Here is a 17,600-nt window from a genome sequence, read left to right on the forward strand (position 1 = left end):
ATTTTTATTCTTCTGCTAAAAATAATAAATGAAGAAGAAAGGCTGGTGGGGGGGAGAGGTTGATGTGGATCAAATGCCAGGGCGATGGGCACAGTATTTAAACACCAGAAATGAGCTCCAGTGAAAAGCAGAAGCAGATCATCTCATTTCCCCTCCCGCTGCAGATCGGGGGCTGCTCTCATGAATAAAAGCAAGAGCTTGGGTCATGCAGCAGCCAAACAAAGCTGTGGCTCTGCTGTGGAGCCAGCCAAGCTTGTCTGGAGGGCTGGAGCTGCTCTCAGCAGACCTGCTGCCGGCTCAGGGGAGCGTGACCAGCAGTGAGTGAGGCTGTTGGGGTGGCTGCTCTGTTTGTGTTTGGGACTTTGGGAGGTTTCTGTGTGCCCAGTGAAGTTTGGGGGTGAGGTGTCAGTCCTGAGCAGGTAAAGACCAGGTGTGAGACCACCCTGTGTGGCAGGCACAAGTCCTGTTGGGGTTCCTCCAGTCTGGAGGTCCCTCTGCAGTTGAGCTCAGCTGTGGGTGTTTGTTGGGGTGCTCAGTCCTTCCCCACCTCAGAGCTGAACTGGGCCCTCCAGTGCAGCTGGTTTTGAGTGTCTGTGATGGAAACAGGGCTGAGCCACAGACCAGCAAGGTGAGGGTCAGCCCATCAGCCTTGGACTCTTCTTGCTGCAGAAGTCAGGGTGGCCAGCTCCAATCTGTGCCCATGGATGCCCCAGGCAGGCTGAGCCTGGTGCTGCTGCCTGCCAAGCACAGGGGAGTTAATGACACCCTGTGGCACCACTGTGGGCTCTGGGCTCGTGTCTGTCCCTTTGAGAGCTCCAAGAGTGTCAGCGTGGCCTCTGCTGAGTCAGTGACCCCGTTAGTCAGACAGGCAGTTCCTGTTTGTAACGGGAGGGGAGGAGGAGGAGGAGGAGGAGGAGGAAGAGGACTGGCTGCAACTGGCCACTCTTTGCTGCTGTATCTTTTCCATGGTCAAGCTCTCAGGCACTGGAACTCAGGCAGCCAAACCCTGGGAGGAACCTCGTGGCAACAGCAACTCCTTCACCAGAGGACAGGAGGTCAGTGGAGCCTCAGGGCTGCTCTGCTGTCTGGGATGTTTGTGCTGTGGGGTGAGGATAAAACATCACAGAGGCACCTTGAGATACCAGCAGCATGAAGGGTGAGGGGGACAGAGCTTTCCCCACCCTGGGAAGCACCTTCTCTGTGCTGTCAGTTCCCAGTGGGGATGGCACTGAGCTGGCCAGTGTGTGCCTCAGGAGTGCAGTGAGCACAAAAGGGCCTGAACAGCTCTGGTTTTTAGAGGGTGGTCCTGCTGTAGGGGCTGCAATGGAGAGGCTGCAGCATGGCAGGAAAGAACCCACCCCCAGCTGTGACAAATTCAGGTGTCTCCCTTTGAATCAAACCATGCCCAACTCGGAGCTGTCACTGGGAACTGCCCTCTCCATCACTCTGGATGCATCTGCAGCATCTCCCATTTGTGCTGGGCTAATGTATCCTGGCTGCTGGACACTGCACTGGGGGGTGAGGGAGGGAACTTCAGATGGACTGGGGTGCCCAGGTAGTCCTTGAGTCCCCTGGGGGGATCTCCTCCCGCTGCTGCTCTCCCCCTAAGCTGAGCTGCCGAGGCTGATAGAACAGAGCCCTGGAGCTCAAAGGAAACTCCGAGTTAATTCAGAGACTAAATAAACGGCCTTCCCCCGTCCCTGCTTAATGCCTGCCCCCCTCTCCCCACACTGTGAATGGGGTCAAGGAGATTTGGGAGGGGAGGGGGAAGGGGAGGGGTCAGCAGGGGTCAGGTGAGGTTTCCATTGCGTCCCGCCGGCCCTGCCAGAGTTATTCTCCACGGTGCATTTCCCATTCAGCGGCACTGAATGGCCACCGATAGCTGTGAAAGGCTCTGGCACTGCGTGAACAGCCCTTCCCTCAGCACTGCCCCTCCTGCTCTCCCCCACCCTTTCTTCCAAAGGCCTTCTAGGGAGTGGGGAATTAAATTAATGCTGCTCCTGACGAGCCCCTCGGAAGGCTGGAGGTGTAAGTTGGGGTTAGGAATGGAAGCCCAAAGGCTCTCAGTGCCCTTTGCCTTCCTCTCTCCCTGCTGCCCCTTGGGAACAGGTTTGTGCATCAAACCTGCCATGCCATGGGGAGGGTCTGTCTGTGTCACCTGGAACTGCTGGACTGGAGCAGCCCCTGCCTGAGCTTTTCCTTTCCTAAGGCAAAGGCTTTGGTGGGGCAACTTTTTTTTTTCTCCATAAAAGACAGGTCAAAAATAGTTGATAACAGAATCATCAAATGGTTTGTGTTGGAAGTGACCCTAAATCTCATCTCATTACACCCCATGCCCTGGGCAGGGACACCTTCCACCAGCCCAGGTTGCTCCAAGTCCCATCCAACCTGGCCTTGGGCACTTGCAGGGATGGGGCAGCCACAATTTCTCTGGGAAACCAATTCCAGTGTCTCAGCACCCTCACCCTGGATCTAATTTCTGTTTGATCACTGCTGGGGTTGTTGGTTGAACTGTGGAGTGGGTGCCCAACTGCATAAATCCAAGGCTGCAGCCACATCTTTTATCATCTCTTGTCTCTTTTGCACCCATGTGAAGGACTGGAAGGATTATGGAGTAGCAGGATATGGATTCTTCTCGGAGCAAATTTTATTTTTAAATTGCTCCTCCTTCAATCTTCTTTCTTAACACTAATGGCATGTAAGATCCTGGATGGGAAAAATTTGAGGAGACTGAGAGGAGGAGAGACTGAAATAAGTCTTTGCTTGTGTGAGGCCACCGGTGCCCTGCACATCCTCCAACTTCTCCAGGTGTCCTCTTTCTCCTGGAAGCAGGAGGTGTGTCCTGAGCCCTGGCCAGGGGGCTGAGAGGAAGAGGGAAGTGACCTTGTGCTGGGGATGGTGTTGTATCACATCAGGCAGTCAGTGCCTCTGACACCCCCTGGGACACCCAGTTCTGTTCTGTGAGTGCCTGTGCTTTGCTCCCACCCAGAATCCCTGGATTGCTCAGCCTGGTTCACACTGAGCACAGGAAGGGGTTTGTGAAAACTCCTGTAGTGAGTGAACAGAGAATGAACTCTGAGCAGGGGAGATGTGGGAATCCTCTCTGCTGCCCCACTGCCTTGGGAGAAACAGGCTCTTGGGAAGCTGCTCTCCCTGGCTTCATCCCTGCTCCTCATCCTCACTCCCTGCCAGTGCTGCTGGGCCAGTCTCTGCAGAGGCTGAGTGAGTCTCTGCCTGCCTTCCTCCCTGTGCTCCTGAGGGCTTGGGTAGCAGAGGGCAGGGCTGCAGGGGGTGCTGCCCCTCTGCTTTGGGTGCCCCAGGGTGGCAGGGAGCCCTCTCCTCTCCATCTGCCTTTGTCCAGCCACGCTCTGCTCCTGCCCCAGACCCGCCCTCCTACCTGGCTGCCAGGTGAACCAGCCCCTGGGAGTTGATCTGTTGTTTCACTGCAGAGAAAGGGAAGGAAAAGTTTGGTTTGCAAGCTGAAAAGCAGAACAGAAACTCTGGGTTTGAAGGTGTTTAGTTGTCCTTGGGGAGGGAAAGGAAGAGCAGAGAAGGAGCAGCTGATGACCCCATGGCACGGCAGCTCGGAGAGCAGCTGTGGAAAAGCCCCACATGTGGCTCCCTTCTGCTTCTGTGGGAGGAATCCTCACACAGAAGGGCTGGGGTGTCTCTCTGGGGGGCTGGCTGTTGTCCTTGGCAAGGTGCTTGGCATTGGAAGGACAAAACTGTCCCTGTTGGCAAAGTTTGGGGAAACTGAGGCCAGAGGTGCTGCCATGTGGAGCAGCCCCCCCCCCCCCCATCTGAGTGTGACAGATCCCCCCAGGATGCCAAATGCCACTGGGATGGACAGGCTGCTGCCAGCTCAGCTGGGTGTGATGGGGAACTGCTGCTCTTAGACCAGGATTTCCCACCTGGGAGGAGGTTTTCCTGACTCCTTCTCCACCAGGGCAAAGCTGCAGAGCCCCCCCAGCCAAACCAGTCCTCCTGCATATTCTGCTGGATAAATTGTCCTGGAAGGGGTTAGATTAGTGGTGTGAGGGACGTGTCTTGCTGCTGGGACTGTCCCTTGGGGCCAGGCTGTTACCTGCAAAGCTGCAGGGAACACCTTGTTGGCATTAAAAAGAAAATAATAACAACACGTAGTAAATCTCTGCTGGGTGTTGTGAAACACCAGATCAGCGAGGGAAGGTGATAAATGTTAGCAGGGCAAAGTTCAGGAGTGAGCCCAGAGCTGGGCTCTCTCTCTGGGCAGGTTTGGGGCAGCACTGAGCGAGCTGGGGACTCTCAGGGCTGCTGTTTGTGCTCTGGGGCTGAGAACACACCTGTTATCAGGAGGCAGGGAGGGCCCTGGAACCAAACCTGTGCCTGCACCAGCTCGGTTCCACCTCTGCCTGCCTGCAAACTCCTTCTGCAGCTCCTCCTGAGTGCTCTGTACCCAGGCTGGGATCACCTGCCACCGTGGGCAGGAGGTGAGTCCTGGCTCTCTGAGCCTTCCACATCTTCCTTTCCCAGTGCCTGTCCTTACGGATCAGCAGCTCAGGGGGGTTTCCTACTCTGCACTGGCATTTATTTCCAACTAAGCCAATGCATCTCTCTCTATTCTGTGAGCTAAATTAAAGAAGTAATTTGTAGGTATTGGGACAAAATGCAATTTAAACAGAAAAGTTCATAATTTGCTACAACTGTGTTGCTGTTGACAACTTCTCATCTCTAGTTGGGTACCCTGGGATTTATTTTCTCATTGAAGCCCTGTGAGGGTGTGGAGGGGGAAGAGACAGGTCTTTTCCTCCCTACTGGTAAGAATTTCAGCCTTTGCCTCCAAACTGAAAGTCTCAGGCAGTTGGGGAGATGGAGAGGTTCCTGCTGCCTCCTCAGTGCTCAGGATGTCATAGCAGCAAAAGGGAAGAAAATAATTTTTAATCTCTGCATGTAAGACATCTTTTACTTCATGTTTGGGCTTTCACTTGAGATAAATTCCCCTCTTTAAGCTCTCCAGATCCCAGAGTAGAGCAGACAGTGGACATTACATCTCCCTTTGAGGTCTAACTTAGAGGGATGGTGGCTCAGTTAATTTTGCCCCATGACTTTGCTTCCTCTGGTGAACAGCACCCAGGCTTGTGCTGCTGGAGCTGGAGGGCTGCAGCTGAAATTCCTCCCCCAGGGCTGGGAGCCAGCTGGGCACCCATCCCAGCCAAGACATCTGTGTCCAAGCCACATCTGAGCAAGGTGGTCGCTGCCCCCATCCCTTCCTCGCAGGCTCAGCACACTGAAGGGATGCTCAGCTTGGCTGGGGCTTCAGAGGGTTCCTTTGAAGCCATCACTGGTGGTTAAAGACAAAACTGGTGCTGTTCCCTCTCTGTTTGCTGTTTGACCTTGGGCAAGTCACTTAAATGGTCACAGTTGTTGAAAGGAGGGATCTTCTGTGACAGTTGAGGTCTCGGTGGGTGTGGAGGGGGAAGGTGAAGGATGGCAGGAGGAAAATAATTGGTGCTTATTGTGTGTAATTGGCAGCCTGACAACTCCTGAACTCTGGAGTGGTGCTGCTCCTCTGCAGCAGCCAGAGGCAGGGCATGCCTAAACCTCAGCCAGAGGCAGGGGATGCCTAAACCTCAGCCAGAGGCAGGGGGATGCCTAAACCTCAGCCAGAGGCAGGGGGATGCCTAAACCTCAGCCAGAGGCAGGGGATGCCTAAACCTCAGCCAGAGGCAGGGGGATGCCTAAACCTCAGCCAGAGGCAGGGGGATGCCTAAACCTCAGCCAGAGGCAGGGGATGCCTAAACCTCAGCCAGAGGCAGGGGATGCCTAAACCTCATCCCCACACTGGCAGCTTCACCCTGTCACCCCCAAATGGGCTGATGGCAAGAGGGGAAGAAGCAGAAAAGCAGCAGAAACTCTCCCATCTGTACCTGGCCAGTGATGGAGGCCAAACACATGCTCTGTGATGTCAGGGATCACTAATTGGTACCATGTTTGGTGATCACAGGGAGTTTGATCCCTGTCCAGTGGAGCTGTGGCAGGGCTGTGGTCCAGCTTGATGCTGCTTCAGCTTCAGCTCCTGTGCACCCAACTTGAATCATGGAATTGTTGAGGTTGGGAAAGACCTTTAAAATCCTCCAATCCACCTGTCTCTTGCATCCTGCTCATCCCTCTGCTGAGCAGCAGTTCCAGCTCTGCCAGGTCTGGCCCTCTGCCTTAGGGTGAGAAGTCGGAGCACATCAACCCTGAGAATTGGGTAACAGACTGTTTTACTCCTAAATTAGTGTTTGTGAAGGAGCTTAATGTCTTGCTAACCCATTCTGCCTTTGCCAGAATAACCATGGACCACCCTCTGGAGGTGCTTTCAGCAAAACAGAAGTTTGGTGGGCTGGGTGTTGGCAACCTTGGAGGATTTCTTTCATTTGGGACTGACATAGTGGCAGGCTCATAACAGGTCACTGAGGGGCATCTGCTTCCCCCTTCTCAGCCCCTGTCTTGGTCTGGTGGCCTCTCCCCTCTGAAGAAGCTGGAGAGAGGGAGCACATTACAGGGCAAATAAGTGACTCAGTCTAATGAGTAAGGTAATTGCCATTCACTGTTAGATGAGGCTAAAGTGGGTCAGGTTTGTTTGTGAAACTCCATGGAGGCACCATCTGTTCTCTGTGCCCCGTCTCAGGGGCTGGAGATGGGATTTGGGTGAAACTGCTTCCCTGGGAGCCTGTGGAGCAGCACAGGAGCTGTCCTGGTCATTAGGCAGGGCTGTGGGTCTCTGGAGATGACCCTGGGTGACTGCAGGTCAGTGTGTGCAGCCCTGGTCCTCAAAGGGGACTCTTAATTGATTTCACTGGGAAAGGGGACCCCAAATCCTTTGTCTCTGCTACAACTGCCCAGCTCTAAGATGAGGCTGGACAGGACACTGAGAGGTCATTAGACCTCCCTTAGCCTGAAGGCAGGATTGGATTTTCCCAAACCACATCTGACAGGTTTGTGTCTCACCTGTCACAAACCCTTGGAGAGAAACCTGGCACCAGTGTGGTTTGTGTCCTTTAACCCTCCCTCTCTCCCAGCTCCTCCAATGCCTGCCAGCCCGTTGGGATGGGCACTGTTCCTTTCAGGGATGAGGTGTCTGTGGTACCTGGTTTAGCTCTCAACCCTGCTGTGTCTCACAATCTCTCTCTCCTCACAGACCACAGCATGTGAGCAGGAGGGCAAGCCTGGAGTGGGATCCCTGCCTGCCCACGCCTGGACTCGACACCGCTGGGGCCACATCTTGCAATAAGAAGAGGAGAAGGCAGTTCATCCACCACTGCCAAAAATGGGAAGCAGCATCTGTCCAGCAGCCCGGGAAGGGAAGATCCAGTGCTTGCCCATGGGGCACCCCTGGCAGTGCTGCAGCCAGAGGGACACAGCCCTGTGCCAGTGAGGGGTCAGGGTGGCTGTGGGGCTGGGGCAGCATGTTCTTCCACGGCCGCAGGACCCAGCTGCTGCTGGTCAACTCGCTGACCTTCGGGCTGGAGGTGTGCCTGGCCGCAGGGATCACCTACGTGCCACCGCTGCTGCTGGAGGTGGGCGTCGAGGAGAAGTTCATGACCATGGTTTTGGGTAGGCAGTTTTTATCTCCTCTTTGAGACTGGAGGGCAGGGAGACTTGTCTCTGCCTGGTGGTTGCAGGGCTGCTCTTCAGTCAAAGATAGCCTTGTGTTTGGAAGAGGGGGCTGTGTCCCACTGAAGCCTTCCAAGTTCCTGAAATATCCCAGGCTTTATTCAGTGTGTACCAACCAGTGTCCTCCAAGTCTGTCCCCTTAACACCACCTCTTTCTCTTTGCCAGGGATAGGACCAGTCCTTGGCTTGGTTTTTGTCCCGCTGATCGGATCTGCCAGCGACCACTGGCACAGCAGCTACGGCCGGAGGAGACCTTTCATCTGGATGCTGTGCCTGGGAGTGCTGCTGAGCCTCTTCCTGATCCCCCACGCCAGCAGCCTGGCCAGCCTGTTTGCCCTCAACCCTCGGCCCCTGGAGATCTCCTTCCTCATCCTGGGCATCGGGCTGCTGGATTTCTGTGGCCAGGTGTGCTTCACTCCGCTGGAGGCCCTGCTCTCCGACCTCTTCCAGGAGCCGGACAACTGCCGCCAGGCCTTCTCCATGTACGCCTTCATGATCAGCCTGGGGGGCTGCATCGGTTACCTGCTGCCAGCCATCGACTGGGGGGGCAGCTTCCTGGCGCCCTACCTGGGAGGGCAGGAGAGCTGCCTCTTCAGCCTGCTCGCCATCATCTTCCTCGGCTGCGTGCTGGCCACGCTCTTCGTGACGGAGGAGGCGGCGGCGCAGGGGGACGCTGGGGATGGCACGGCGCTGAGGGACATGTCCCCACAGCCCTCGGCTGCCTGCTGCCCCTGCCAGCTGGCCCGGGGGTGCTGCCTGCTGCCCGCCCGGCGGGTGCTGCCCGCCCTGCGGGACCTGTGCGCACTCCTGCCGCGGCTGCACAGCCTCTACTGCCGCATCCCCCGCGTCATCCGCCGCCTCTTCGTGGCCGAGCTCTGCAGCTGGATGGCCCTCATGACTTTCATGCTGTTCTACACTGACTTTGTTGGGGAGGGGCTGTACCACGGGGTGCCCAGAGCCAAGCCGGGCACGGATGCCAGGCGGCACTACGATGAAGGTGAGAAGGGAAGCAGCTGCTCTGAGGCTGCAGCGCCTTTTTCCCAGGACAGGAGCGTGTTGTGGGAGCCAGGAATGGGCTCAGCTCTGCTAGTAATGCAGAAAGCAAAGTTACAGGAAACTTGACTGTCTGCAGATGGGTCAGGGAAAAACATTGTCCCATGGCCCCCAGAGCGTGGCACAGGGGGAGCAAATTGGGAAACACGTCCTTGTTTCTCTGAGTTTCCCAGCACAGAGTTGGATCTGGCAGGGCAGCCCTGGCCTGGGGCTGCATTGCTGAGTGGCAGAACGGTCTGGCAGGTTGCACACTGAACAGGACTGATCCAGCTCTGTCTGCAGGCTGGGCTTGCTGCTGCCAGGTCTTCTCTCTGCTCTTCCCTCCTTTTTAAACCAGTGGGAATGGTTCTCTCCAGCCCTTGGAGAGCAGGGCTGGAAAACCAGGACCTGCTCCATAGCAGTAGGGTGGGATTTGCTTCCTCTTCCTTCCCTGCTGCTGGGAGATTCCCATCTCACAGTTGCATCTGGGGAGCCCTCAAGAAGCTTTCCCCATTCTCAGCCCTCTCTCCAGTGCTTTAGTGCCAACCACAAGTCTGGAGCTGCCACATCCACATCCCAGGAGCTCGCAGCAGCTCTTTACCTGCTCACTGGTGTTCCTGCTGTGCCATTTTGGCTGCTCTGTTGTGCCAGAGCTTTGACTTGCTTCCTAACCCTTCTTTTCCTCTCCCTAATCCAAATCTTTTATTCTGGGAGGCACCTACCTGGCCCTCCTCCTCCAGCTGGATGTCTTGCCCCCCGAGTTTCCCACTCTGGAGCCCTGCAGCACACTGCCTCTTTGTGCTGGGTGTCTGTTTAACTTACAGGGAGCTTAATTATTATTTAACACTTGCACTGTTCAGCTTCCAGCAGGTCAGCCCTCCATTGTGCTGGCTGTCATAGAAACATGTGTTGAGTAATGATCCTTGCTCCAAAGAGTTAATGGTTTTAATTCCCTGAAATCTGAGAGATCTTTGCAGAGGGTAAGGTCCGGATTGCTACCGGATACTGCAGCGGTTTAGTGGATGTTGTACACTTTGCCTTGGCTTAAGCACAATTCCTTGTTCCTTTTGTTCTGCTGCTGGCTTGGCATCAGATAACAACAGATCCTGGTTCATGAGCAGGTGACAGATCCTGGGGCAAGAGCAGGAAGGTGGAAACAATGACTTCCAAAGACAAGGATGGCGTTTGGATCCCCACCTGGCATTTGGATTCACACCTGGCATTTTGCTTCCCACCTCCCTTTGCCCTTCAGTTAGGGTGGGGTGCCCAGGGGCACGGCTGGTGGAGGGGGGAGCCACAGCCTGGGATTTGCCAGGTGATGCTGCTCTGCTTCCTGACCCAGCCACCTGGTTGTCAGGCTGTTGGTGGCTGTGCCACACCCTGTGTGGCCTGTTGGGGGTTCAGAACCCAAGGAGAGGGAAGGGTTTGTGTGGCTGGGCAGTGTCATCACCCCCTGTCCTTCCCTGCAGGTGTCCGTATGGGCAGCCTGGGGCTCTTCCTGCAGTGCATCACGTCCATCTTCTTCTCCACCATCATGGACCGGCTGGTGAAGCGCTTTGGCACGCGGGCAGTGTACCTGGCCAGCGTGGTGTTCTTCCCTGGCGCTGCCTCCGTCATGTGCCTGTCCCGCAGCGTCACCGTCGTCACCATCTCCGCCGCCCTCACGGGCTTCACCTTCTCTGCGCTGCAGATCCTGCCCTACACCCTGGCATCCCTCTACCACCACGACAAACAGGTAGGGGGCTGCTCCAGCCTGGCCACTTGTGGCTGGTCCACCCTGTGGAAGGGAAGAACACACCTGTATCCAAAGGTTTCCCAGCTGTCCCCAGGATGGAGGTTCATCTGGAATGGAGATGGGAGTTCAGCATCTCCTTCCTTAGGGATCCCCTGCTCACCACAAGCTGCATCCATTTTTAAGAAGTGAGAAGTGGCTAAGATGGGAGAAAGCAGCCAGGATGGGTGTAGCAAAAGGGATGTGCCCTGTTCCTCCGTGTCCTGCACGTTTTTAGGGAAGCTGGTTCAGGTTAGTTATCCCTGTGTGCATTCTGCAGCTCTGCCAGCCTGAGGGGCTACAAAACTCAAAAATTGTCAGCCCTTTGAGGTCCTGCTTTCCAGTTTTTGCCCAGAGTACCAAGATCAGTAAAATGAAAGCTGAGGTTCTTCCTCTTCCCGTAGCTCCAAGAAAAAGAAACCACGTGAAACTTGTGACACCAACACAAAAGCTCATAACCCTGTCCCACAGATGTTATCCTTGTGGAGAAGTCCTAGGAGGTTCCTGAGTTGCACACTGGATTAATAGGAGTCTCTCTTGTGCTGCAAATGCAGAATTAATTTGTGGTTTGAGAGCAGCTCTTTCATCCCAACAGCAGTGGTTGGCTCTGCAGTGCAATAAGTAGGAGTTGTTACCACAGGCATCCAGATGTTCACATTGAACAAATGCTTTGGACCAACCCATCCCAGTTGGCACCAGGAGTAATGAGGGGATGAGGGAATGTTCAGCTTTGCAAAAGCTTCAGCTTGGCTGGGAGCTCCCATGGATGAATTATCAGTGGAATGAAAACCAAACTCCACAGGCTGGGAATGGGAAGGCCACAGGCCCAATGGGTTGCCAAGGGCTTGACAGGGAAGCGCTGGGAGTACAATGAGTGAGGGGGACAGCTGGGGCTGGTCTCTCTCTTGCCATCCCTGAAAGTTCCACCTTCCTTTACCAACTGCTTTGAGCCAGGAGACCCCACAAGAAGTCCCTAAAAAGCCTTTTGCAGGAAATCTTCCATCTTCTCCATTTCTGTTCTTTTTTCCTACCGTTGAAACCTGTCAGCATTTTGGTTTGCCTTTCCTGCTTCTGCTCTTCCCTTGCTTTCTTTTGCTTTTTTTTTGGCTTTAAACCCTCCTCCCAGAGCCAGTCAGTGGAATCCAGAGGGGCTGTGGCTTTCATGCTGGGCAGGGACCTTGGTGACAGCCTCAGCTGGAGCTCCTTGCCTTGCTTGGGCTGTGTAAGTCACTGCTCTCCTGCATCCCTCTCCTCCTCCCATGGCCACTAAACCTTCAGTGGGAGGTCAGGGAGAGCTGGGGTCCTCACTCCCACCACTCCCACCAGCTCTAAAGGACATGAAGCTGTTGGTTGAGGCACCACTGACTGTTGTGGTTGTATCCTGTGTTACAAGGAGTGATTTTAAAGCCAAGTTCTCATTAAGCTCATTCCTTTATGTTAAAGTCATTTTCTCATTAATTCTCCACACTAGATATTCAAACATATCTACCAAAACTCATATCCCTGAAGTTCTAGCCTGGATCAGGATAGAAACCAAGAAACTGTGGCCTGGGCCTTCAGGGCAGCCACTGACATTCCCAGAGCAGTTTCCTGGGAATGTCAGTCGGGCTGGAACTGGAGGGACCTCCTGCTTTGGCTCACACAATGCCCTTCCTGTGCTGGGTTCTGAGTTGCTTTGAAGTTTGATGGCAATGGGAGGCCTGTGGGAGGATTTTTAGACTCCAGAAAGATAAGTGACAGCCCATACTGATGCATTTAAGTGTGCCAAGGCTGCTGAGAGCTTGGGGATGCCCTGCAGCAGGGCTGAGGTGCCCACATCCTGCCCTGCTCCCTCCTCTTGATCCGTGTCCAGGTCCCTCCTGCAAAAGGGAGGATGGTTCTGCTCTGCCTGCTCTGGGTGCAGCTCTCTGCTCCCAAACAGGTGCTGGTTTTGCCATTTTATTTGCTTTGTTTGTTCAATCTCCATGCAGATAATGGATTGACATGGCCTTGGTTATCTGCCCTACCCCCTGCAGCCCAGGGGTGGTGCATAATTGCAAATACTCTGGTGTTCTAAAGCAGCATTTCCCCTGTCTGCACATGACTGCCCATGATTTGTTGCTGTTAATGTGGAGAGTTTTTCCATCCCAATACTCTGTGTGAATGCTGTGGAGCAAGCCATGCCCCAGAGATCTCAGAGCCTGAGCAGAGCCAGGCAAAAAAGGGGGAGAAGAGAAAGATTTTGCTTCCTCTGCATCCCCCTTTTCTTTCTGGAGTGAGAAGGCTCAGGGCAGGCAGATGAAGCAACACTGTTGAGGTTTGTTGCAGAGCCCTTCCCTGAGTTCCCAGCACTGTGCCATCCCAGCTGGGATCACTTGGAAATATCCCAGATGGGACTGGCCACTCATCCAGGGCTCTGGTCTGACCATGTGCCCTCTGGGCTCCTGTGCAGGGAGGCTTTGGGTTCCCAGCCACCCACTGTACAAACACTGCTGTTTGCACTGGAGTGGGCTGTGTGGCTTTGTGATATGCCCAGGTGGACTCTGGCCCTTCCCTCCTGCCCTGTCCCAGGTGATTTCAGGATGGGGCCAGCCCAGATTGCCTTGGCACTCAATGGGGAGGTGACAACCAGCACGAATTGTCCCCTGGCAGAGCCCAGGCTGGCTGTGGGCTGCAGCAGCTTGTTGAGCCCCAAAGCTTCAACACAACAAAGGCCCCACTTGGCCAGGTTCCCCCAGTGAGTCAGGGCTGCTTTGAATCCCGTGCCAGTCGGAAAAAGCCATTCTGGCTCCTGGAGGCCATCTCACGTGGGCCAGGCTCCCACTGGCACTCCCCACCCTGACAGCCTGACCCAACACACACAGAGCCATGCTGCTTTTGCTCCCTTGCACAAAAACCCACAAAAAATCCCCTCTGCCCCCCACCTCACTCCATCCTCATGTGCCTCCTTCTTCTCCGTAGGTGTTTTTGCATAAATACAAGAGCAAAGAGGAGGAAGACGCAGCTCTCCTGGACAAGAAATCAGCCTTCTCTAAAGGCCTCCTCTCCAGCCAGAAGCTGCCCTACCAGAATGGCCACACTGGGAGCCTCTTCTCTTCCTCCTCCCCTTCCTCCCCTCCCGCTGCCCCCAGCTCTGCTCTCTGTGTCAGCTCCTCCTGCGACGTCTCGCTCATGATGATGGTGGCAGAGCCAGACCCGGTGGCCCCTGGCAGGGGCATCTGCCTGGACCTTGCCATCCTGGACAGTGCTTTCCTCCTCTCTCAGGTCGTGCCCTCCCTCTTCATGGGCTCCATCGTGCAGTTCACACAGTCTGTCACTGCCTACATGGTGTCGGCCACCGGCTTCGGCCTCGTCGCCATTTACTTCGCAACCAAAGTTGTCTTTGACAAGAGTGACATGGCCAAGTACTCCGTGTGACTTGGGGGGCACGAGGGCAGCACGTGGGGGGCACCAGGGCAGCATGCAGGGGGTCTGTACATGGTCAGCTGAGAGCTGTGTGTGCCCCCACAGCGGCTCGTGGGGAGCCTGGCGTGGCACCCGCTGCCCCCTGGGGCGGTTTGGGCTGGGGGCAGGACAGGGCTACTCTCAGGTGTGAGCAGGAGCCATCAGGGCATTGTGCTTTGGGCCAGCAGTGCTTTCCAGAGGTGCCTTTATCAAAAGGAAGCACAGCCCAGGCAGCACCAAAGGGGTTGTACCAGGGAGAGAAAGGGACTGGACTTTCCCTCCGATAACGGGTCGTGTGTGTGAGCAGGAGCAGCAGCGGCACAAGGAGGGCAGAAACCCCTGCCTGTCCTGCCCTCCACTCACAGCTGCAGCCTCTCCCCCTGCTTGCTGTAGTTCCACCCAACTTCTTGAGCAATACTTCTGCAAATGGGACAGTGGGAGGAGATTTCCTTGGGAAAAAGATGGGTGGTGGAGGTTTGGCCACGGAGCCAAGGGGGTGCACAAACACTCCTGTCCTTCCCCACCTCGGCTCTGCCTGGGAGAAACCACCCAGGAGAGAAGTCACCAGGTCTTGTTTTGGAAAAACAAGTAACGTTCCACTAGAACCAGTTCCAAAAGGTGACTTATCTTTTACCTATGCACAGGTTACATCAGATGGAAAGGACTTCTGAGCCTTTTTTTTTTTTAATGATTGTTTTTACCTTTTTCACGCAGTTTTTAGTAACTCTGACCTCTCACTCCTCACCTCAGTGCCTGGACCTGCCTCCTGCTCTTTCCCCTGACAGATCCAGCCTGTTGTGCCTCTTCCACACGTGGTCCCTAAAAGATGCTGCTGTGCACAGGGGAAATAATCTCAGGGGGTTTTCAGTCCTGTGACAGTGAAGTAGAACAGGAAGAGCTCTCCTGGAAGGCTACCTGGGAACAGGTGATGTACCAAGCCTGGGGATGCTGAAGGAATGATGAGTTGAACTCAGGAGCCATCACTGCTGCAGTGGGTACCTGGAGCTGTCACTGCCTGTGCCTGTTTGGGCTTTCTTAACATTTATTTTATCTCCAAACAGGACTCCAGATTCTCACAGAGCAAAAACTCAAAACTTCTGTTAGAGCAAGGCCAAGCACCTCTTGATGCCACAGCACTGGCACCAAATCCTCCTGGGCTGTCCAAGCTCTTTGGCTCCCAGCTCTGAGCCATCTCTGCAGCTGGGAGTCCTTCTGGCCATTCCCATTCCCCATCTGAGTGGAGCAGCTGGAATAACTCTGCTGATGGCAGATTTCTACCCACACACCAAGTGGGAGGCAAGGTCTTGGCTCCCAGTCAGCACTTGGGCTTTGGAATGGTCCAAACTCTGTGACAGGGAAGAGAGGAGAGGCTGGGGTGGTGCTGTGAGCACACAAAACTCCACCAGTCCTTGGCTTTGGCTGGGCCAGACGGGCTGTTTGGGAGCATTTTCTGTGGAGGTGTGTGGGCAGTGAGATGCACTTGTGAGGTTGGGCTGAAGGGCAAAGTGTTGCTATTTTGGCAGAGTCCTGCCAGGCTGTTCCTTGGCACGGGGGCTGGGTGAGTCCCCTGCTGTCTGAGACAGATCCTCAGAGGGCTTCTCAGCCTTTTAAATGCTTCTTTCCCGTCAGGGGTCACTGTTTTTGTTTTATTTCTTCTCAAATGATATCCCTGCCAGCCTCCCTTTCCCACAACAAGGTTTGTGTGCTGAAATGCAGCTGTTTTGGGGATGGATTTGGCAGTGGCTTAACCACTTATGGAAACAGTTTGGGGTCTGTGCTTCCTACCCCTGCAGGCTGGAGCAGGGGAGGCTTTGAGGCAAAAAAAAAAGCCTTTCCTGCAAAGCTGGGGTGTTTCTTGGATGCTCCTCTGACCCAAAATTTTTCAAACAGGTGTGCTGAGGAATCCTTTATTTTTATTTTTTGTCTTGTGTAAGATGTGGGGAACCTTCCCACGTTGGGATTGCTCAAGTGCTTTTGATAAATGAGCCACTTCTTTAAGTGCCTGCAGGACTTGCACACCAAGCTTGAGGTGGAGGGGTTTGGTGGTAAAGACCCAAAATGCTTCATTACAGACACCCAAGTGATGAAGCAGAGGGGTGGAGGGGCAGAGAGATGGGGTTGGGCAAGAGATCAGGGGGAAGGGGCTTGGGGAGAACTGGGTGCAATGGGAGGCACTGGTGTGTGGCACTGGTGTGGGGCACTGGTGTGTGGCACTGGTGTGGGGCACTGGTGTGGGGCACTGGTGTGGGGCACTGGTGTGTGGCACTGGTGTGGGGCTCTGGTGTGGGGCTCTGGTGTGGGGCACTGGAGTGGGTCACTTGTGTGGGGCTCTGGTGTGGGTCACTGGTGTGGGTCACTGGTGTGGGGCACTGGTGTGGGGCACTGGTGTGGGGCACTGATGTGTGGCACTGATGTGTGGCACTGGTGTGGGGCTCTGGCAACTGGGCTGCCCTGGGGTGGGTGAGAGCCCCCTGTTGTCACCTCTCCCAGTCCATGAAGCCCTTCAGACCCTTCAGCTTTGTGATTTGGGCCATGTCCAGCAGCTGGCTGGGCAGGCTGAGCTCAGGTGTGAGCTGGGCTCTCCCACTGCCCTCCCCAAAGCCACAGCAGCCTGTCCATGTGCTGCCCAAGCCAAAAGCCTTTCCCCATGGTCCAAGGAGGTGGGTTTTTTTCCCAGAAACTCCTTTATTTGTGGGATTGGCCTCTCTGGGTTCTGCAAAAAAACAGCTTCTTTATGGGGATCACACACAGAGCACACGGGGTGTTCTGGTGAAGGTCAGAGCATCTCTTCCCTGGGGTCACCTGTGTGATGTCACCTACCTGTGTGATGTCACCTGTGTGGTGTCACCTGGGTGATGTCACCTGGGTGATGTCACCTACCTGTGTGATGTCACATACCTGTGTGATGTTGTCACCCATGTGATGTCACATACCTGTGTGATGTCACCTGTATTATGTCACCTGTGTGATGTCACCTACCTGTGTGATGTCACCTACCTGTGTGATGTCACCTGTGTGGTGTCACCTGTGTGGTGTCACCTGGGTGATGTCACCTACCTGTGTGATGTCACCTGCCTGTGTGATGTCATCACACATGTGATGTCACCTACCTGTGTGATGTCACCTGTGTGATGTCACCTACCTTTGTATTGTCACCTACCTGTGTGGGATCACCTGCCTGTTTGGTGTCACCTACCTGTGTGGTGTCACCCCTGGGTTCCTGCCCTGTGTGCCCACAGGGACAAACTCCTCAGAGGTGGAGCCATGGAAATTTTTGTGTCCTCACAGGCCTCTCCTGCCTTACCTTTCCTTTCTCAGGCTGGTGCGGGGTGTGGGGAGGAGGAGAGTGTGACGTGAGCCTGTGGTGGGTGTGTGGCTTAGGGAAGGATGGATGGAGGGATGGATGGAGGGATGGATGGAGGGATGGATGGATGTTGGCTCTCCTTTCAGGGTCGTACCTTTCTGTGCGGTGTCCGTGTTTAATTTATTCGGTAGAGTAAATATTTTGTATACAAAGCGCGAGGAAGGCTCGAATAAATTTCTATGAGAAAATGAAAGTGTTTGTTCGGCGGCGGCGATGGATGGGGCGGCCGCGAGGGGGCGCCAACAGCGCGGGGGCGTGACTGGGGGCGTGGTTAACGATTAAGGGGCGTGGTCAGAGGATGATGGGCAGTGTCAGTGACCAATGGGTGATGCTGAGGGCGGGGTTAGCGCAGGGGTGTGGCCAATGATGGAG

The 17,600-nt window shown here is 55.0% G+C and overlaps 1 protein-coding gene across 2 annotated transcripts; it reads left to right on the forward strand.

The window, feature by feature from the left end:
* The first annotated feature begins 251 nt into the window (after positions 1-251).
* SLC45A3 (solute carrier family 45 member 3) lies at positions 252-17,408 on the forward strand. Of its 2 annotated transcripts, XM_071578875.1 has the most exons (6): positions 252-317; positions 975-1,055; positions 7,163-7,578; positions 7,805-8,635; positions 10,140-10,405; positions 13,382-17,408. In XM_071578875.1, exons 3-6 carry the CDS (start codon positions 7,431-7,433, stop codon positions 13,835-13,837), a joined length of 1,701 nt encoding a protein of 566 aa, XP_071434976.1. In that variant the 5' UTR covers positions 252-317; positions 975-1,055; positions 7,163-7,430; the 3' UTR covers positions 13,838-17,408. The 2 variants fall into 2 exon arrangements, with proteins under 2 accessions (XP_071434976.1, XP_071434975.1); XM_071578874.1 differs by lacking the exons at positions 252-317; positions 975-1,055 and adding an exon at positions 4,247-4,469.
* Positions 17,409-17,600: the final 192 nt, after the last annotated feature.

The sequence above is a fragment of the Pithys albifrons genome, chromosome 28 (assembly GCF_047495875.1).
Source record: "Pithys albifrons albifrons isolate INPA30051 chromosome 28, PitAlb_v1, whole genome shotgun sequence".
NCBI lineage: Eukaryota > Metazoa > Chordata > Aves > Passeriformes > Thamnophilidae > Pithys > Pithys albifrons.